Raw genomic sequence first — 21,813 nt, 5'->3', positions numbered from 1 at the left:
CTCAGTCAAGTACCGAATTAGAACAATAACAAATCAGACATTGAATATCTCTTTAAGCATGGTCAAGTTAAAAATTAATTTATTAAACTACCCAGACACATCAAAGATGCAGTCATCCTTCTGAACTGAGCTGCAGGACAGGAAGGAAACTGGTTAGGGACGTCACCATGACAAAAAGTATTTATTCCTAGTGCTGACAATGTAACTCATGTAATGTAAGCTCAAGCATTACATGTCTTATCCCCTCTCGACTGAAGTTCTGCCTGAAGTGAATGAACTAGCTAGCTAGTAGCTACCACATCCAGTTCATCTCTAGCAATCTGTCCGTAGCAGTATTTAACAGCTGTAGTGTCTGGAAATGGTTTGTAGTCTGTTTTGTCTCGTTTCAACAGAAGTAAATTAACACGGCTAGTTTTTGCCAGTTGATGTACCATTTGGAGTTAGAGAAAAGTTGGATAATGTTCGTTAGCTCACTGACTTTAGTTATTTCTGCCTCGATCACACTAGACCTGAATCAAATGAAACCAGCAGCCAATTGAATACTGATAGTGACATTTTTTGAAAGTGCAACGCCAGTTTTTATTAGTCAGTATAGCAATCTAACGTTATTGAGCGGTCAGTTTCCCAAGCTAATTCCCTACTCTTTTCCATACTGACACGGTATAACAGCTGTACAGGCTGTCATGGTGCAGTCAGTACACAACACTATGGTCATCATGTCTTAGCAGGATCAGATGGTGACAGTGTCCCAGCAGGGTAAGACAGCCAGGGAAGACCAGTTTACAGAGTTCAGGTGAATTTTTATATTATATCAACCAGTGAATGGATACAAAGTTCCATCTTAAATTGATGGTAATTTCCATGATAAAACTATTGATTCTATTATTGGATAATATAATGTAGAAATGTACATCGAGGTAACTCTTTGTCATGCCTCATCTGAGCAGGATCAGATGGTGACAGGGGTCTCAGCCGGGGAAGACCAGTCTGTGATGGTGCTGAGGTGATCTTTTGCAGATGCATCACTATTCTCTATGTAGCAAACACTGGACAAGCCAGAAGCTTCAAAGATGAACTATTTTAAGGCAGTCTGACAAACCTCTACAGTTGATTTCCAAACTGTATCAAAGGGTTGATAGAGGCTTTCCCGATAAAACAAACTGTGAGACGCTACTGATGCTGAATGGGCATTCTAACAGATCTGTATCCAGTCCTGTTCATATAATCAGACATAAATGTGTGGTTTAAGACCATCCATAGAACATACTATAAGCTAGTGAAACTGAATATCACGCACTCAGAAATGTAATTCCTCAGCTAGAAGTGTAAAACACAAAAGGGGACATATTTGCATATGTTATGCCCTTGTGAAGGCTAATACATTCTGACAAAGAGTATGTTATTTTATCTCAGCATGTCTACAGATTTTCCTTGTCTTTGCTTGCTTGAAAATGTTGATACTGGAGACTTATCAGAAGAAACTGTGTGACCTACTACCATTTATAGCAGCTAAGAAATCGGGTGCCATTAATTGAAAGGTTGGCCATCCTCCCACAATGTCAAGTTATGGATCACTAGATTTGATTTATTACCAGATTTTAAGAGTAACTTTCATAAAGTATGGATGCCTTATATGGAATACTGTATGACAAAAGGAGTCTACATTGAAAACATGCCCACGTCAGCAAAGATGCTTATACTGCACAAAAATATAAATGCATTATGTAAAGTGCTGGTCCCATGTTTCATGAGCTGAAATAAAATATCCCATAAATGTTCCATATGCACAAAAAGCTTATTTCTCTCAAATTATATGCACAAATTTGTTTACATCCATGTTAGTTAGCATTTCTCATTTGCCAAAATAATTCATCCAATAATTCATGCCAACCTGAATGGCATGATGCGCTGTGCCAAATTAGGGTTTGTTAGGTCATGTTAATGTAATTCATGAAAGCACACTTAAACATGATCAATAAAAAAGACAGATCAGCCATTATCATAATGACCCTTCAGTGCATGTCTGTGTGTGTGCCAGTGGGCAGTTGCCCAAGGTGAGAGGACCTATCAGCAGCAGGTTTAAAATAATCCCAAACTAGATCACCAATTAAAAACATTACTTGTAGCAGTTTCGCTGTTGCCTTTCCACTGGTACTGTAGAGCCTAAATAAATCTGCACCGTTGGAAAATGGGGATTCCCCTCTATTAAACAGTAGCCATTTAATTGTGACAACATATTCTAATAGCCTGACTAAACTTGCTGTGCATAGATCACCCCTGAAACATTAATATTTTAGGCTTATATGTTAACACGTCTAGTTGTACCTTGCTTTGAAGTGACCTACCTTATCCATTTGATCCCTGATTTATTGAATGAAGGAATAATTTTGTAAAGATGAAAGGTATTTGGTTGGAATATTTTACATCAAGGGTGGCAACCCTCCTCCAGGTTAGCTACTGGGTGTGCAGGCTTTTGTTCAAACCCTGGTCTAACCACATTGTAGCCTAAACATCAGTTGCTCAACAGGACCTTGATAAGCAGACGTGGGTCTTTCAGTGCTGGATCAGAAGCCAAACCTGCACACACAGAAGTTATCCAGATGGAGGGTTTACCACATGTGACTAACAGTGCAGTTCTATGTGGGGGGCTAAGTGCCTTGATCAAGGCATAATGGCAGGTGGTGGTAGGTCTACATGGGATCAGACAGCAGCTTTCCAGTGTCAATAATGCGTGACTTTTTTCATGTAGGCTATAAGTCATGAACATTTGGTTAAAACCCATGGAAAATGTGTATAAACCATTAAGTCTCTATCATAATATAATTTGTGAATTTCGGTGAACATAGTCTAATGGACCGACAGCTCCTGCATTTATCCATCAATCACTGGGTAAACCGTTTGGACGCTACCGACGTTTGTGAGAAGACTGATTTTGGGGATGTCTCATGGTCTGACAAACACCGCAGATACGGACGGTCACCATTGGTGAGACAGTCCACGCAACAATTTATTTTATTTTAGACAGATTGTGATCGGGACTTCTGTATTACGTAACTCGATTTCAAATAACTCTAGGGGGTTAAGTTTAAAATTTTCTTCCACTTTAAACAAGATTTTTTTGTAGATGACTGACAATTAAAATACATTTTAATCCCACTTCAAAGTACAAACAGTTTACATACACAAACGACTACATCTCCTCTGCCCAGACCAACGCGCTCACACCGCGTCCCTAATGTCTGTAACATGACCTGAAACTGCACCATTTTGTTTCTCTCTGTAACACATTCACTTTCAATATTTAAATAATAAATTGTTTTTTCCCCTTCCATTGTGTTGATAACATAGCCGTGGCAACCACAAAATGAATGCACTGGGTCTTTTCTACTCTGTATTAAGAGGACCGATACAGCCCGTTCCAATTCGTCCCAAAGGAGTTCCATTAGGTTGAGGTCTGGGGACTGTGCAGCCAACTCAAGTTAACTGAACTCGCTGTTCCATGTTCCAGGCAAGGTTTTTCCACTCAGTTGTCCGGTATTGGTGATGGCATACCCAGCCGCTTCTTGTTTTTAGCTGATAGCAGTGGAACCCAGTGTGGTTGTCTGTTGTAATATCTCACCCATGAAAAGGATCAACAAGTTGTGCGTTTCGAGATGCCGTTCTGCACAACACTGTTGTAGTGCGCAGTTGTGTTTGTCAGCCGCTTGTTTGCCCATTCTAATATTATATAGAACAGTAACTGAATGCCTTGATGCCTGCCTGCTTTATAGCAAGCCATGGCCACATGTCTCACTGTAGGAGTGATCCATTTTCATGAACAGGGTGGTGTACTTGAACTGGCCTGAGTGTTTGTACTAGTTTAGTGTTAAGGTTGATCTGACTCATTGTCCTGGTTTGACAGCCTTGATGACCCCCACTCAAGCATGCAGATGAGTTGTGTATGAGATATGGATTGTTGTGTGGAGAGAACAGTCTTCACATTGCAGTGTCAGGCATTCCGGCAGGGTGTGGCTAGCTGCCATATATGCCCCTGCAGGGATAGGGCTTCATCTTGGCTCAAACCCAGCCAGTTTCACTTAGTCATTGAACCTCAACTGAGCCCTGAACACTGGTGATATCTGCAGTGCTTTGCTACTGCAGCTTGCCGTGTACTCTGTCTGGGCATGAGACTGGAAGGACAGGAAGCAGTGGAGTGAGTGTACTTCTCAGGGTATCAGGGCCCAGATGATCAAGTTATTGGGATAGGATGCATAGAACTAGAATGACTAGAACGGGCATCCCCATTCAAGTCAATGAGTCATCCGTTCTATTCATTCCATCCTATAAGAACTTGTGAAAAACAGGTATCAAACCCAGGCTGTACAAGTGCGTCGAGACTGCTGTAGCGAACTGCCCTTAAGGCTGAGAGTGACAAACTGATGTGCAACTCAATATTGCAGAAGGCTTCATCTCCTTTTCCAACTTCCACCATTCTGATTCATCAGACTTATTCTCAGACCAGTGTAGAGGGAGCTGAAGTCATGTTAACGATGTGTCAGTTGCCAGGGATCAAACTGATATACTATGCTGCTATACTATGGTCCCAGGCAACTTGGACAGCGCAGAGTCCACAACCAAAGCTGAAACCTATCCATTCCTGTGTCATTATTCAACAGAATCAGGCATTGGTTGGAGAGTGAAACATTCTAGTGTGAAGACAAACACAGAACCACCACCAAGAAGGCTGTTTTTCTATTTGTTTTAACTTTATTATTTTTTGCCATCTCCAGTCAGGTGACAAAGGCCTCGAGTGAACAAAATAAGTTTGCAACTCCACCCCCCCGATCGAGCCCCCTCACACACCTCACTGCAAAATGCCTTCCAGAACATTCTACGCCGCCACACCAACGCCTCACTCTTTCCGACTATTATGGGATGCCCAGGGCGGGGCTAGGTTGCCATGGTGATAGGCAAGCGCACTGGGCACTCCGGCTTTCTAAACAGACAGAGCGGCATTGACAAGAGAAATCACTGAAGTTTGGTTCCATATTTAGCATCTTTTCTCTAATGTTCTTTCTTCATATCGAAGAGTTTTGAAATGCTGAAGAGGTACTGTTAAGACTGCTTGTTAAGTGCTAGCCACCAGCGTTCCCACGGTTTGGGAGAAAAGCATCGGAGTTGTCTGATCAGCCAGAGCAGAGAGGCCATGCTGGGAAGCAGCAGTATGGCAGCCAGAGGGACAACCCTAACGTAGTTCAATGTCAGTAAAAGGGGCCCCAAGCCCCCCCTCCCACCATTCAAACAGCTCCCCCCTCCCTCTAAAAAGGCATCAGACGAGCTCAATTATAAGGAATATAAAAAAATTATCATAAAAAAGCTGGATCCCATCATTATTTTAAACATTCAGGAATGTATGTGGCAAGACAAACATCTCGAAGGCAAAAATAAACAGGAATGAGGAAGAAGTCAAAAAGAATCTATTTCACCAATAAGTACTTTTCTTTATATAGTAGATTATGTAGAACTAAACAAAACCTCAGTGATCCGGCAGAATGCCAGCCAACACAGCGAGCGTGCCGCAGTAACGTTGGGACAGTCCGACAGCGTCGGAGAGAGAGAGAAACCAAAAATGAGAGGGGAAAAAAACAAAGGAGTAATCACAACAGAATGATTGAGGTTGTCTGTGAAGGCCGTCGCTTTGGTGACAGAAGAACCAATAAGAATACTAGAGACTGGTTGTGGGTGGAGTTTGTTGCCTGGGCAGGTCAGTCCTGTCTTTCTATTTGCCACCGGTCATCTGCTTAATGGCCACAGCACACTCCTCCCCCATAGCAGACAGCACAGAGACCTGCAGACAGATATGATTGGTTAAGGTTAAGACCACCACTAACCAAAACAAACTGGTCAAGCTTCACACACCACCCAAAACATGCACACACCCCCCCAGACTCACCAGGATATCCTCGGAAGCGGCAAACTTCTGCTCGATCTCCTTGCCCAGGTCTGAATCAGGCACACGCAGGTCCTCCCTCACGTCTCCATTGTCACCCATGAGGGACATGAACCCATCAGTGATGTTCAACAGCTGGAAACACAAGCACCATGTTACATCTACAGTCGGACACATGAAGGCACATTCCAGGTAGTCTTCATTTTAGTCACCGCGCAGATCAGAACGCAATAAGCAAAATAAAGACAAGCGATGGTGTGAGAGGTGAACATGTTGGGAAGTGTGTGTGTGTTAATTTGTTTTGTTAGCCATCACATCAGGTGTGTGACCTGGTCACTGTGGTGTAACGGCCATCTCCAAGGAGATCTCTGTAGCAAGAACCATTCACACTCACGCCACGGTATTGGGTGCAGTGCTGGGTGATCGTCGTGCATTAACACAGGGGAACGCTCCAATGCCAACCAGTGTGAGCAAATATACAATTTACAGTTACATTAAGTGGAACTGACAGTGTTAACTACTTTGCAGATATGAAAAAACAATTCTAAAATATTTAATTCCCAGTTTATGCTACAAAACCAACTTTATAAGAGGTTTAAAAGTAGGTTATATTTGACTCAACATTCCACGATGTACACTAAGGCATTGTCGGCAGAAAATATGGAGGTAGTTCAATGCATGATTAATATAATTCACCAAAACGTTTCTTGGTAGTGCCAAAAAATATTGCTATAAGGTTGTAAATCACAGCTGGCCTGGTACATCGTTTGCTGCCTCTATTCAGGATGCACTGTCAGTTTCCAAGACTCAATATTTTGGACAGAAACAGATGAATGTAACTAAGGCTGGGAATGTCAATACAATGAAACTAGCAAGGGCAATGATCACAAGTCAGTCATAACGTGGCTAGCGTATCTATTTATGTAGCAAGCTAAAAACACGGAGCCTAACGTTAGCTAGCTGCTAGGAGGATGTCATTGGAGGGTGAGTTACTGACTTCCCCCTGTATCATTTCTTGGTGGATATACACAGCTAGATATGCAGGTGTAATTTGGTTAGTGAGCAACAACTTAAAACAACTTATCCAGAGTGGATTTGCCAACGACAAAGATATGCTATCAGCTCCGATACCAGCACAGTCTTTGTTTCAGAGCGCAGAATAACTGATTAATTTACCAACGCACAAATAGGGCTGAATATGACCGGTGTTAGTAAAGGTAGGCAACAAGTCAGTCAAGAACACTCTAGATAACATGCAAACAGCCTAGCTAACTAGCTCTGCTACAGCAAGTAAACTGGTCAGTGGTGTTCTCTCATTTGTGCCTGGAAGTAGCTAGCAAGCAAGCTAGCCAATTTTAACCAGTTAGCTTGGTTGCAGGCAAGCTGCAGAAGGACGAGTAAGCTACAATTCCCCATAGTTTATCAGTGCAAATTGACAGCCAACTATCAGAAACAGTTTGACAGGATTTATCTAATGTTTCTTCGCTAGATTTTAGCTCATCTTGCTCTGGCTAGCATTAGTTGTTGATGTGCATAAGAGGGGGAGAGAGAGCTTACCTCTTTATGGTTGTTTGATCAATAGGACTGTCAAGTTCCCAAATGTAAGAGGACTAAGGTGGTATTTACATAGTTGCAGGAATCCATTCAGGTGTATTTTGTGGCTTTTGGTGAATGTGTTCTAATGATCTAAAGTTGTGCTGTTGCAACTGCCTGTAAACACACAGTCCAGTTCAAAGTGAATGATGACAGGCCCAACTGCCTGTAAACACACAGTCCAGTTCAAAGTGAATGATGACAGGCCCAACTGCCTGTAAACACACAGTCCAGTTCAAAGTGAATGATGACAGGCCCAACTGCCTGTAAACACACAGTCCAGTTCAAGACGATGATGACAGGCTTCTATGGCAAGTTTGCATAAAGGTCTACTGTTGCCCTGGTTGGCTATGGTGCACCGGTCTGCATAGACTCCAGTACTGGATGAGACGTGTGCTTTTAGGTTTTATTTGCTGCCGTGTTAATTGTTTGAATGCACAGCTACTTTCCCATTCTATATTGCTATAGAATTTTCACAAATGCCTTAGTATACATCATTCCCAAACATTCTAATTTATCATGATGACCATATCGAAGTGCTAGCTTGTCATTCTTCCTGGGGGTTTATGTGAACAGATTTTTAAAAAATATTTCATTTAGCTAAAAATGCGGTCAGTTCCACTTTAATATGTGATCAAATGTGTTTAAATTAAGTACCGAGAATGAGTGAGAAGCACTGAGGCACCCAATTGACCATACCTTAAAGGCGCTGCATGGTCAATCCGGCATCTGCATTGGCCGCGTAGCATTTACTGTGATACGGCCTCTGCAGAAGTCAGGGCATTCATACACCAATGCATTTGATCCGGCTTTGTGACATAGGTCTTCCCCCAGATAATGTAACCAACCGGTAAACATCTTCCCAATGCCTCAGCAACTACTTCAGAGCAGTACATCTCTGGACAAGGACGACAGCAGTTCTCACAAGTCCCCACACACACTGACCGGCTGAAAAACCAGTGACCTGCCCAAATACAAAACTACACAGGCAGTCTTCTGGGAGTTTCTAGCCTTATTATACCAGACTGTGGTTGGATTGACACCAGACAGTGACTGCAGTGTTAAGTGGATTTGCTAGTCTCTAGGAGAGTAGTGGCCTGATAGAATTAGTGGTTGTCCTTATTGAATTAGTAGGCAAGAGGTTAACTGGTATTCTAATTATGTGAAAACATGTTGGATAAGAGAACCCTTTGTGGCATAGGAAAATCTTCACTGGGCAGGAAGGGAGCTCACACTGACCTGGAACTCATTCCTCTTGATGTGGGGCACGTCCATGTTGTGGGTGGAGGGGCACATGTCCTCATACTTCTTGTTGGTGAAGATGTCAATGCCCACCATGTTAACCTAAAGAGGACGGAGAGTTTTACTACACCACTAACAGCAGTGTCATAACATGTTAAGTAAAACCTCATTTGACGAGTCAAAAGTTATGATTGGAGAATTCAGACAAAGCCCTTATGGGTAAATTACTAGAGATGTGGACAACGCATGTACTATTATGGGTGCTGGTTACAGAACTCAACTGTTTTATATCAAAATCTGGGTCGGACTTCGCTGTCCATGAGACGAGAACATGCTCTCGTGTTTGTCTATAAAGCACTTCTGAATAAACTACCTTATTTATCATCACTTATCAATATTAGAATTATAATTCCTAAAACCAGGTTTCAAGCATGGATTACACTTGAGGCCCATGTATTTAAACAGAGTTGGTTATGGCTGCCTTCTTCTGTTACGCTCCTTGTTTATGGAATAGCCTGCAGACTAAACTTAACTGTCGCCCATTTTAAACATTTATTGGAGGATATTTATTTTGCTTGTAAGTTTCGGGTAATGCAGGTTATTGTGCGGTTAGGGGAATAACCTGTGTGTACATGTAATAATCTGCTGCTGTATTTGTGTTATCTGTGATCGTTTTGTTTGTCTTGTGTAGTTTCTTAATCATTGTACCTAAACTGTATGTGTAAACATGTATACGCAGGGCCCAGCTGTAAGAGAGACCTTGGTCTCAGTCTGTGTTCCTTGTTGAAATAAAGGTATAATAATAATGTACACCTGATATCAGATCACCCAAATTCCCCAATACTGCTGGACATTTCCACCATGGGCATCCCTAGAGTTTGGTATTTGTACACATGTCCAGTCAATCCCTACCTTGGCGTGTCCGTGCTTTCCTGTCTTGGAGGTGGACATTTCCACGATCTTGCAAGGGCGTCCCTTCAACACCACATAGCCGTTCTTTCGCAGGGCAGAGCACTGCATAGGAATGGTGGCGGAGGCGCCAGACTCTCCGGTGGTGAAGTCAAGATCAGTGTCTGCCATGGTGCGATGGATTAGGGGCACTGCAGGGGGAGATGAATAGGTTAGAACAGGCAATTACAGCTACAGCAGTGCCATTTAAATTCAATGATGTATGAATACTGATCAGAAAAGTCCAGAAACCCTGATTAAATAAGGAAAAACATCCCTGATTGAGCTACCGCACTGGCAATACATCCACTGGTCTATACTGGAAAACCATAACTCCACAACATCATAAAACGTGGCCTGCAGTTGTGAGGCCGGATGGATATACTGCCAAATTCTCTAAAACAATGTTGGGAGGCAGCTTATGGTAGAGAAATTAACATTCAATTATCTGGCAACAGCTCTGGTGGACATTCCTGCAATCAGCATGCCAATTGCACACTCCCTCAACTTGAGACATCTGTGGCATTGTTGTGACAGCCTGCACATTTTAGAGTGACCTTTTGTCTCCAGCACAAGGTCCACCTTTTATGATCATGCTGTTGAATCAGCTTCTTGATATGCCACATGTCAGGTGGATGGATTATCTAGACAAAAGGAAAATGCTCACTAATGGGGATGTAAACAAATGCACCAACCATTTGAGAACTTCTTGTATGCCTGGGAAACTTCTGGGATATTTCACTTCAGCTCATGAAAACAATTTACATGTTACGTTCATATTTTTGTTTAGTGTACATTTATTTCCACTGGAGTGCTGCGTTTTCCTTCGGAACATTGTGTTGCAGAGGCAGTGTGTTCTGGGTGGTGCGCACATTGGATTCATCCAAAATGTATGCAAACAAATAGTATGCGTAGGCTAAACCGAAACAGTAGCAAAAGGTAAATGCTTAACTTTTGTTGCACACATTCACTAAAAATGTTGGGTTACATAATGAAAAGTTCTGACAATTTATTACACAGCATTGATGCAATGACACTGTTGGTCTGCTTAAGGTGTTTTGCACAAGTGAGTTGTGAAAAATTAGAAGCATATGTCTTAGTTTACATACTAACTGTATATGTCCGAACTCAGAATCAAATAGGTTTCCCATAAACATGGCTGCTGTGGTAGAACGTTTATTTTGATTGACGATTTTCTGCATTTATCAAAGTTTATTGATTTCAGGCATGTCCATGTAAACAGCCAGGATTAGTTGTTTTTGCAAAGCATGTTAATCAACATATTAGAGTGAATGTAACCATAGTCCATGTGGAAATTACTGAGCATTTGGCTCCTGACCATTTCAAATCGCATCCTCGACTTCATGATTATTAAACCCATCCATCCATGACTAATGGGGACTACGTCATAGCCAACATCGTGTGGAGCTGGGGTGTCAAACTCATCCCATGGAGGGCCTAGTGTCTGCAGGCTTTTCCCTTTCAATTAAGACCTAGACAACCAGTTGAGATGAGTTCCTTAATAATCAGTGACCTTATTTCATCAATCAAGTACGAGAAGCGAAAACCTGCAACCAATCGATCCTCCGTGGATCGAGTTTGATACACGTGATGTGGAGGATGAAAACGTGGGAATGGAAGTCCCAGCACCAGTGGAAAGCTTGCAGACAATATTAAAGGTGACTCTTAACATAATTTCACAAATCAGACGAAAAGAGTCGACCAGGGCCCGACCTCTTCTGGTTAAACATCCCCACGCCCTGTCCACGTGTCCCAGTTTGGCCTGCGCCTTGACTCGGGAGGCAGAACCGGAGTTCGCCGCGCAATAAACCTGACGCATCATAGTGCCCTGGTAAATAACGGAGGCCTGGCCCTGAACGCTCGTAACCGACCGGACAACATTTATTGCCTCGACAACTTCCTCTGCGCTAACGTCAGCTAGCTAATGATAAACAAGTACCAGCGATACCGTTCAGCCAACTTCTGACAAGTTTGACTAGGTTAGTAAAGAGGCTAACAAGATATCCGGCCAGGCCCAGCAACACACTAGGTAACGTTGATGAACAAGTTGGGCGAATACATTAACACCGATTAAGGATTTTAAAGACATACATACCAAATTTGAGTGTTAAACTAATAAGCGACTCGTTGGTTTATAAATAGAAGCGATAACGTGTTATCCAACTGGCCAGATGGCTAGCTAAAATGAAAGTGTTTAGCGTGCTGCTGTTAGCTAGAATGACAATTCCATGCTGTTGTCGGAAAGCTCATTTTGTCAACGTGTGGGTAACTATAAGTAGTTGGCATTTAATCCATGCCAATATAGATAAACGTTCCCATATTTGTACAACGAACTTTCATTAAATGTAGCCAGCCAGTTACGACATGGTTAGCAAGCGTTAGTGATTACGAACACATTGTTACCTAGCCGGTTAGCTAATGCTAGCTAGCGATTACCAAAACAACGTTGTCTAAACAAAATGGTCATTTTTAGAAAGTTACAATTTCAGTCATTACACAACTATATGCATGTTCAGTCTCATGTCAAAGTACATTACAGCATGGTTAGATTTCCTAGCGGTGTTGTCAACCTTTGGCTAGCTGGCTAGGCTAGTATGTCCAGTAAGACATGATGACTAACAACTTCCAACAAGCGCGCGGAAGGCCTCATGCCTCTTCATTAAGAGCCGTGGATACAGAAACATGGGACCCACACCCTATCGCTGAGACCACCTACACTCAGCAAACAAATTTAATTTCGACCTTTTCACTTCTCTTTCGACTACCAAAACCTAAAACGAATATGACCAGTCAAAAATGAACTGACAAACTACTAAAAGTTGTATGTTTTGCCCCGTGAACAGAAGCACGCGCCATGCAACGCTTACCTTCCAGGAAAAAGAGGAACGGGACTGCGCAAGCGCGACCAATTTTACTGCGGCATCCGTAGGGTCGTCACAAGTTGCCACAAATCATAAACCCCGCCTATTTATACAATTTCTCGTAATGTTTTTTTAAACCTAACACTAACCTTCCAATTGGATCATTCATCCCCCTTACTCCCCCCTAGGTCGTTGCTGTAATTGCGAATGTTCAGTTAATTTCGGGTAAAAATAAGGGTTGAATAAGTCAAATAACCACACTGCTAACGTTATTCCTTAGCCTCAAGACCGAAAAGCAAATGTTAGTTTTTTTCATTAATTTTTACGAGTCAGCTTTGACTGACTGTGCTATCATGTGGAAACGCATGCCTATAGAGGAGGGGAGGGCATTTATATGGCTTCCATTAAAGTGGTAGTCCAAAAGTGTCTCTAGCCCAATAATGGACTAAAGAAGCTTAATTGTTCCTCATAGTCCAAGGACCTTACATGTTCTGTTTAGAGACGAATTGGCTCTTACGACCAAATACTCCAATCTTAACGTGAATCGATTCTCCGTTGCTGTACACTAAAAAAATACACAAAGCCCTCTACTTTCATATCACATCAAAATAATTACACAAATTAAAAATATACACTTACTGTACACTGTTTTAACGCAGTTGCAGCCAACAATATTTGTTTTCAGTGACGACCCGCTTGCGGCGTCCTTCCATTCACACACAGGTGTTTGGAGACCAAGATAGATAATTAGCACGCCTTTAGTCCCTGAGCCAGGGTGGGTTGGTCGTGCACACTTGGGCCGACGATGTCTCATAATGATTTTTTAAAACATATCTGTCCCTAGAGTTGGAAAATGTTTGATAGCAGTGCAGCAATTGTAACTTTCTGTATGTTATTACTATTAATTTAATTTCTCCTGTAGGTATTTTAGCCTACGACAAACAATGTCAGTACATAACGTTATTGCTCACTTAAATCCGTTAGTCATATATAATTGGAAAGCTCAGATTCACAGCTATCCATCAGACACGTTTTTGGAATTTTCAGGTGAAAAGGACTTTGACCTCTAGGATACATATCAAAATTACCTGTACAAATGGCTACAACAAAATAAAACCCAATACATTTTAAACTTTGATAAGTGGTTCTGAAAGTCATGAAATTACCTTTCAAATTATATATAATATAACCAACTTTGATGGCGTAGGCTACAACTATTATTTACAAAATCACCTTTATTTTGCCATTTGACATTAGAATGTTGGAAGCTTAGCCATAGAATTCCATGTAGTGGGGCAGCTATGTTTTAGGATTGTAAATGTAGTGATAGAGGCAGCAACTTGCACACACACAGCTGGAACTGGGGCTTTAAAAAGATGAGTAGATACTGGGCCATCACAGAATTCACACATTGTCCCCACTGAAGCCTTTTACCAATTTGGCTATAATTCTGTATTTCTTTGTGATTGGTTGAGTTCATCTTGCATAGCCCAGTGCCCCAGGTGGGCTGAGTTTGTTCATTTAAGGCCATTCCTTAAATGAACAAGTGAGCTCTGCAATGGAGTCAAACGTGATTTCTATGTTTGATACCGTTCCATTTATTCCATTCCAGCCATTACAATGAGCCCATCCTCCTATAGCTCCTCCCACCAGCCTCCACTGGTGTACAGTAAATGTATATTTTAGAATTTGTGAAATTTTCATGTGATATGAAAGTAGAGTATTTTATGTTTCTAGGACTGTACCGCAATTGAGAATCCATTCATATTTAGATGGAGTATTTGATCTGTTTTGGCTGCCAGAGCCAATTCACCTCTAAACAGAACATGTACGGTCCTTGGACTACTACAAGTAACGTTAGGTCGTTAGCCCAATATTGAACTAAAGGAGCCTATGTTTGCCGAAGATAGCACACTGGATGAGAGGGAATATAGGCTCACAGCCCAATAATTTAATTAGGAGAAATTAGTCATTCACACAGCACATCTTTAATGCGTGTTGTCACTTGGAAACATGAAGTGTGTGTGTCAGTAGGTTACATTGAAAAGTCCAAACAAAAAGCATCCACAATCACATTAATCACCATCAGTAATCACATGTATCCAAGCTCATCAGCCATACACACTACCTCCCTCTGTGCCTCGGTGTCAGAACATTAAGTCAGTAGTTAGTTAGCTTTATTACTAAACTGTAAGGACACTAGGATCCAGTGTACACATACCAGCCTAACATTGTGTTCCCTTATCAACGTTTTCACTAATTGAAAAACAAATATTTGTGATGTGAGCTTTGAGGCCCAAAAAAAGTCTAAAGAAGCTATGAGAAGGCCTACTGCAGTCAGTCCTGATCTGCTCTCCCCACACTTTTACATGCAGACAACCAGGACAGAACACTGGAGAACTGCTCTCAGACCAGTGGTTGAAGTGGGCTGGTGCTGACCGGTACTGGTACAGAGATCAGGCTCTTCTCATTTGCTACAGCTTGAGTACAGGCACCTCTGATAGAATAATGTGTGTGTTAGGGAGCTCAAGATGGGAGACAAAGTTGGCAGGAGGGAATTACTTGGCCAACAGTGTGTGATGGTGCTGCTGTGCATTTTAGATTTCAGAAGACATCCAGACAGTAAAGTAAAGCAGTAGAGGACGTCTCTGTAATCATGTCTGTACAAGGAAGGACAGTTACGTTTCAACATCACATAGTGGAGTGGAGTACCAGTCTGGGGGCGGGGTTATTGTCCCAGTGATTCAGATGAGATGAAAGCACACACTCAGTCACTCAACACACAGACGGTCTTAACAGTGGCAGAGTTTAATCCTGTACTGTTAGCAGGGAAGACAAGTCTCATATGCACACACATACTCTGATACTTACAAAATATTTAAATACAAATTATACCACGATAAAAACATTTTAGAAATCCCTTAAACCATTTTCTCTATTCTGTAGAAAGCCTTATAGTGTGAACATGATGGCTGTCTTTTTCTAAATGATCAGTCAGATATAATGAAATGCTTAATCATATTTCTCCTATGGTTTCTTGGAATCATCCCCTTCTCTCTAACCTATACTCCTGCAGTATTCACAGATCTGACAGGACTAGATAGGAAAAAACAAGAGGTCTGCCGACCCAGGTTCATACACCGGTCGGTCACACATATTTATCCAGTCCTTTCAGATCTATGACAACTGAAGAGGTAAGCGATTAGTGGATGGAGTAGGCTCATGCCTATTACCCTGTGTTACATCCAACGCCACATCAGTAGTCAATCATCATCATTGGTTCAGTACACACAGACACCCTCCTCCACTTTCACCAACTATCTTGGCAGATCTTATGTTACAGAGTCAGACACTGTATCCTAGAAGACTACACGTGATTTAACTTAATGGTGGAGATTCATAGTGTGGTCATTCTACCTGGCCGTCTAAAGCTAGTTTGAGTACATTTAAACGGCCCCAGTGTAAGGTCCTGACTGACGCTAACATGGTGGGTCTCATTTTGGAAAGTTAATCGTCCCAACCACGCATCTCTCCAGTTAGACCTGTGTATTGCCTTAGTCAGGATTGATGATGATGAGTAGTATAGGTGTCACTATGCACATGTACAGAAGCAGGTGAACCAACAGAGACAGATGTGTCACTACGCACCATGTACAGAACCAGGTGAACCAAAGGAGACAGGGGAACAGCTGGAGAAAAGAGGTGTTGTGTAGGAAGAAGTCTGACCATTAACCAACCCATACGTCTGTCCCATGCAGCCATTTTTATCTCCATATCAAATCATTTCTGGGTAACAATTAAGTACCTGTGGTTGTTTTCTATTAAAATGGTAAAAATAAACATTTCTTAAGCAAGAATTTTGCTAGTACTGTCGGAGTGGTAAGGGGGAAACAAAATTAGCTGCTATTGGCAGAAAGGTTTGGAACTCTTTCTTATTGGTCTAACTCATTTACAAAAATAGTGATGTCACCATGGAAGGCCAAAACTCCCACCAAAACAGGCTGAAATTCAGGAGGAAGATAAATTAAACAAACTCAGACTGCTCTCGGTCTCTCATCATTTTCTGTCTCCCTTTTGTCTGTCCTCTGTTGTTCTGTCTCAGTGGAAGAGTGTCCGATAGGAAAGCAGGTCTGTTTCAGATCATAGAATGTGGCATTTACAAATGTGTAACGATAGAAATACGGCAAATAGATTGACTGTCAAATAGAACATTCGCAGAGAAAGTGGGGAGCACAGGTGAACTAGAACAAGAATGGCATCTATGCCAAGAGTATCATTTTTTTGGTGACCATTGGTGACAATATTGATATTTTTTAAACTGCTCCAGCAGTCAGGAATCTACACTCACCCCCACCATATATACACAAAGGTCAGGGGTCATGACAATAACCTTGGTCGCTGACCCCTGACCCCATTAGGGAGACTACACTAGCACATCCTGTCACTACCTCCCAAAGACAAAAACACCTGGGATAAACACTGAGGCTATGTCCAAAATGCCTACTCTGACCAAAAGTATTGCACTATGTAGGAAATAGGGGGGCATCTCAGACAGAGCCTGAGAGAAACTAAGACAACAGAGAGAACGAGTGTTGTCTGAGCGTGATCTGGATTTGCTGTTCCTCTCTGGTTCCTCTTGTGGTTGTAGGTTGCTACTGCAGATGTCTGCCTGGATGGGAGACTGTTTCTCTCCTCCCGTCGCTGCTGAGCCGCCAGCCGCTCTGTGTTTACTCGTCTGTCTCAGTTCTCTCTCTTCATCCCTCCACCCTGACCTCTGGTTAGGTATGTACAGTATGGAGGGAAGAAGTAAGGAGGAGGGTTTGCCAGGGTTACCAGTTCATCATAGAGCTCCGGTTCAGGGTCATGAAGAAGACTTGGCTGCTGCCGCCGGAACGCACAGAGGCGAAAAACACCTGCAGACAAGCACACAGCATAATGAGGAGGGTTAGCATGTGTGCTGGCTTATATTTTTAGGATTTCTTGCAGCTTGTGTGTGTGTGTGTGTGTGTGTGCTCTTAGCTTGTATACATGCGTTTGTGCTTACACACACCTTGTCGTTCCTCTCCGACAGGAACTTCAGTCGCTGAGCTCGCTTGTGCATGAAAACTCCGTCGAGGTGTCCCGTCTCCACGGAGCGGATCTCAATGGCCTTCTCTCCCCAGCCCATGATCTGGTTGGAGTGGATGTAGGCTGGGGGAGGGACAGGGACATACAGACAGGGGATTGGACAGGAGAGCACTCACTCAAACCAGTCACCCAATCACAGATCACACCCCTAGGCCACGCCTCTGGGAGGATATCATTGCAGCAGTTTCTGTTTCTAAATCTGAATGGAGGATAAAAACTCAAACACCTGAGCTATCCAGCCCGAGGGGGGATGGGGAGGGGGCTGTTTCATATGGACCCAGGGGGCAACGCTAGTAGGAGAGATCCCCAGAGTTATGGGGGGGGAGAGTCAAAGTGAGCTACTAGGAGAAACGGCCATCTGAGCATCTACTGACTGTGATGACTCTTGTATGGTGGTTCTACAGGATGGTAACCCTGCCCCTGGGTGGTAATACTGTAGCAGGGATTGTGCAGGTGATTGATGACTATGAGGATGGTTACAGCAGTAGCAGCATAAGGATAGTTGGGTGATTTTACCTCCCAGTTCTGTCATCCAGCTCCTGTGTACTCAGGAAGTGGGCTGGCAAACGGACTGGAGTGAGTGTGTGTGTGTGTGTCGGTGTGGGCCTGTCTCTGTATGTGTTTGTATGTACTGGTTTGTATTGGTCATGGTGGCTTGGGGCTGTATATGTTGATATAGTATTTGTGTGTTGGGGCCGGGGTTGAGAGGCCTTTTAAAGGAAGGAGATATCAACTCAGGGGTAGAAGCTCCTAGGACTGAGTAGAGTCTCAAAACACAACACAAACCCACAGTGTTTCAGACAGAGACAGAATGAGCCAAATGAAAACAGTCATTCAGACTGACAAGACAAACTGAAGCTTGGTGTTAGAGTGGAGAGACAAAAGAGAAGCAGAGAAGGGCAGAGCTGATCTAAAGACACAGGGATCTATCAAGATCCATTTGAGATCTACTGGGATTAAAGCAATAGGATACTGGTTTCCCCATCACTAACTAAACCTAGCCCTGAGCTTTGTAATTAGATGTGATGGGTGTCATTAATAGACCTGGGCCAAATATTTGAGGGCGCTTGATTTAGCTTGGACCGCACACTTTTGGTACTATTCCATGGCACAAGAGGTCACTTAATCAAGCACAGCTCAAGTGCTTGAAAGTATTTAATGTATGTACATAAAGGCAAACAGAAAGTGTCACCATCCTAAAGAGAGACAGGTATATACAGTGGCAAGAAAAAGTATGTGAACCCTTTGAAAATATCTGGATTTCTGCATAAATTGGTCATAACATTTGATCTGATCATCTAGGTCACAACAATAGACAAACACAGTCTGCTTAAACTAATAGACAATTCTACGTTTTCATGTCTTTATTGAACACACCATGTCAACATTCACAGTGCAGGGTGGGAAAAGTATGTGAACCCTTGGATTTAATAACTGGTTGACCTTCCTTTGGCAGCAATAACCTCAACCAAACATTTTCTGTAGTTGTGGATCAGACCTGCACAACGGTCAGGAGGAATTTTGGACCATTCATCTTTACAAAACTGTTTCAGTTCAGCAATATTCTTGGGATGTCTGGTGTGAACTGCTCTTTTGAGGTCATGCCACAGCATCTCAATCGGGTTGAGGTCAGGACTCTGACTGGGCCACTCCAGAAGGTGTATTTTCTTCTGTTGAAGCCATTCTGTTGTTGATTTACTTCTATGTTTTGGGTCGTTGTCCTGTTGCATCACCCAACTTCTGTTGAGCTTCAATTGGCGGACAGACAGCCTAACATTCTCCTGCAAAATGTCTTGATAAACTTTAATTCATTTTTCCGTCAATGAACGCAAGCTGTCCAGGCTCTGTGGCAGCTCCATACCATGATGCTCCCTCCACCATACTTTACAGATGGCATGAGGTTTTGATGTTGGTGTGCGGTGGATTTTTTTCTCCACACATAGTGTTGTGTGTTCCTTACAAACAACTCAACTGTAGTGTCATCTGTCCGCAGAATATTTTGCCAACATCAAGGTGCACTTTTGCAAACTTCAGATGTGCAGAAATGTTTTTTTTTTAGACAGCAGTTGCTTCTTCCGTGGTGTCTTCTCATGAACACCATTCTTGTTTAGTGTTTTTACGAATCATAGACTCGTTAACAGAGATGTTCCAGAGATCTCTGTAAGTCTTTAGCTGACACTCTAGGATTCTTCTTAACCTCATTGAGTATTCTGCGCTGTGCTCTTGCAGTCATCGTTGCAGAACGGCCACTCCTAGGGAGAGGAGCAACAGTGGTTGCAATTCATCCCAAAGGTGTTCAATGGGGTTGAGGTTAGGGCTCTGTGCAGGCCAGTCAAGGTCTTCTACACCAATCTTAACAAAGCATTTCTATATGGACCTGGCTTTGTGCATGGGGGCATTGTCATGCAGAAAAAGGAAAGGGCCTTCCCCAAACTGTTGCCACAAAGTTGGAAGCACAGAATTGTCTAGAATGTCATTGTATGCTGTAGTGTTAACATTTCCCTTCACTGCCTAGCCAGAACCATGACTTTACAGTTCCACCAAACTTTACAGTTGGCACTATGCATTGGGGCAGGTAGCGTCTCCTGGCATCCACCAAACCCAGATTCGTCTGTCGGACTGCAAGGTAGTGAAGCGTGATTTTTCACTCCTGAAAACACGTTTCCACTGCTCCAGAGTCAAATGGTGGTGAGCTTTACACAACTCCAGCCGACGCTTGGCATTGCGCATGGTGATCTTAGGCTTGTGTGTGGATGCTCGGCCATGGAAGCCCATTTCATGAAGCTCTCGAAGAACAGTTCTTGTGCCGATGTTGCTTCCAGGGGCAGTTTGGAACTCCCTAGTGAGTGCTGCAACCGAGGACAGACAATTTTTTTATTTCAGCACTCGCCAGTCATGTTCGGGGCTGAGCCATTGTTGCGCATAGATGTTTCCACTTCACAATAACAGCAGTTACAGATGACCGGGGCAGCTCTAGCAGGGCAGACATTTGACGAACTGACTTCTTGGAAAGGTGGCATCCAATGTGGGTGCTACGTTGAAAGTCACTGAGCCCTTCAGTAAGGCCATTCTACTGCCAAGGTTTGTCTATGTAGATTGCATGGCTGTGTGCTCGATTTTATACACCTGTCAGCAACGGGTGAGGCTGAAATAGCCAAATCCATTAATTTGAAGGTGTGTCCACACACTTTTGTATATATAGTGTCTCTTAGACCTACAGAGACAGGTAGCTATATCCTAGACCTACAGAGACAGGTAGCTATATCCTAGACCTACAGAGACAGGTAGCTATATCCTAGACCTACAGAGACAGGTAGCTATATCCTAAACCTACAGAGACAGGTAGCTATATCCTAAACCTACAGAGACAGGTAGCTATATCCTAGACCTACAGAGACAGGTAGCTATATCCTAAACCTACAGAGACAGGTAGCTATATCCTAAACCTACAGAGACAGGTAGCTATATCCTAAACCTACAGAGACAGGTAGCTATATCCTAAACCTACAGAGACAGGTAGCTATATCCTAAACCTACAGAGACAGGTAGCTATATCCTAAACCTACAGAGACAGGTAGCTATATCCTAAACCTACAGAGACAGGTAGCTATATCCTAAACCTACAGAGACAGGTAGCTATATCCTAGACCTACAGAGACAGGTAGCTATATCCTAGACCTACAGAGACAGGTAGCTATATCCTAAACCTACAGAGACAGGTAGCTATATCCTTGACCTACAGAGACAGGTAGCTATATCCTAGACCTACAGAGACAGGTAGCTATATCCTAGACCTACAGAGACAGGTAGCTATATCCTAGACCTACAGAGACAGGTAGCTATATCCTAAACCTACAGAGACAGGTAGCTATATCCTAGACCTACAGAGACAGGTAGCTATATCCTAGACCTACAGAGACAGGTAGCTATATCCTAGACCTACAGAGACAGGTAGCTATATCCTAGACCTACAGAGACAGGTAGCTATATCCTAGACCTACAGAGACAGGTAGCTATATCCTAGACCTACAGAGACAGGTAGCTATATCCTAGACCTACAGAGACAGGTAGCTATATCCTAGACCTACAGAG

General features: G+C 42.8%; 2 protein-coding genes across 14 annotated transcripts in view; both read right to left on the bottom strand.

Annotated features, from left to right (window-relative positions):
- Positions 1–4,724: 4,724 nt before the first annotated feature.
- Positions 4,725–13,423, bottom strand: eif5a (eukaryotic translation initiation factor 5A). 2 transcript variants are annotated; one of them, XM_024392478.2, is made up of 5 exons: positions 13,234–13,423; positions 9,677–9,864; positions 8,762–8,866; positions 5,933–6,064; positions 4,725–5,827 (listed from the first exon to the last, which is right to left on the bottom strand). In XM_024392478.2, exons 1-5 carry the CDS (start codon positions 13,406–13,408, stop codon positions 5,759–5,761), a joined length of 669 nt encoding a protein of 222 aa, XP_024248246.1. In that variant the 5' UTR covers positions 13,409–13,423; the 3' UTR covers positions 4,725–5,758. The 2 variants fall into 2 exon arrangements, with proteins under 2 accessions (XP_024248246.1, XP_024248247.1); XM_024392479.2 differs by lacking the exon at positions 13,234–13,423 and adding an exon at positions 12,601–12,743.
- A 1,956-nt stretch (positions 13,424–15,379) lies between these two features.
- The window catches only part of tnikb (TRAF2 and NCK interacting kinase b), a 96,652-nt gene continuing 90,218 nt past the window's right edge, over positions 15,380–21,813 (bottom strand). For all 12 annotated transcript variants that reach the window (XM_042308563.1, XM_042308560.1, XM_042308569.1 and 9 more), the window contains 2 exons: positions 17,645–17,784; positions 15,380–17,507 (listed from right to left, as the gene is read on the bottom strand). In XM_042308563.1, coding sequence (XP_042164497.1) covers positions 17,424–17,507; positions 17,645–17,784 — 224 coding nt within the window. In that variant the 3' untranslated portion in view covers positions 15,380–17,423. The remainder of the gene's footprint in view (positions 17,508–17,644; positions 17,785–21,813) is intronic.

The sequence above is a fragment of the Oncorhynchus tshawytscha genome, linkage group LG29, assembly GCF_018296145.1.
Source record: "Oncorhynchus tshawytscha isolate Ot180627B linkage group LG29, Otsh_v2.0, whole genome shotgun sequence".
NCBI classification, from domain to species: Eukaryota; Metazoa; Chordata; class Actinopteri; order Salmoniformes; family Salmonidae; genus Oncorhynchus; species Oncorhynchus tshawytscha.
The sequence above is the reverse complement of the archived record's forward strand: the minus strand, read 5'-3'. Positions and strand labels throughout refer to the sequence as shown.

Excerpts from the sequence above, each read along its gene's own strand:
- eif5a (XM_024392478.2), bottom strand. The coding sequence starts at position 13,408 with ATGAGACATCGTCGGCCCAAGTGTGCACGACCAACCCACCCTGGCTCA. Across the intron at positions 8,867-9,676 it reads GAAAGCACGGACACGCCAAG|GTTAACATGGTGGGCATTGA; the intron begins GTAGGGATTGAC and ends CGTCCTCTTTAG. Across the intron at positions 5,828-5,932 it reads CCGCTTCCGAGGATATCCTG|GTCTCTGTGCTGTCTGCTAT; the intron begins GTGAGTCTGGGG and ends ATCTGTCTGCAG.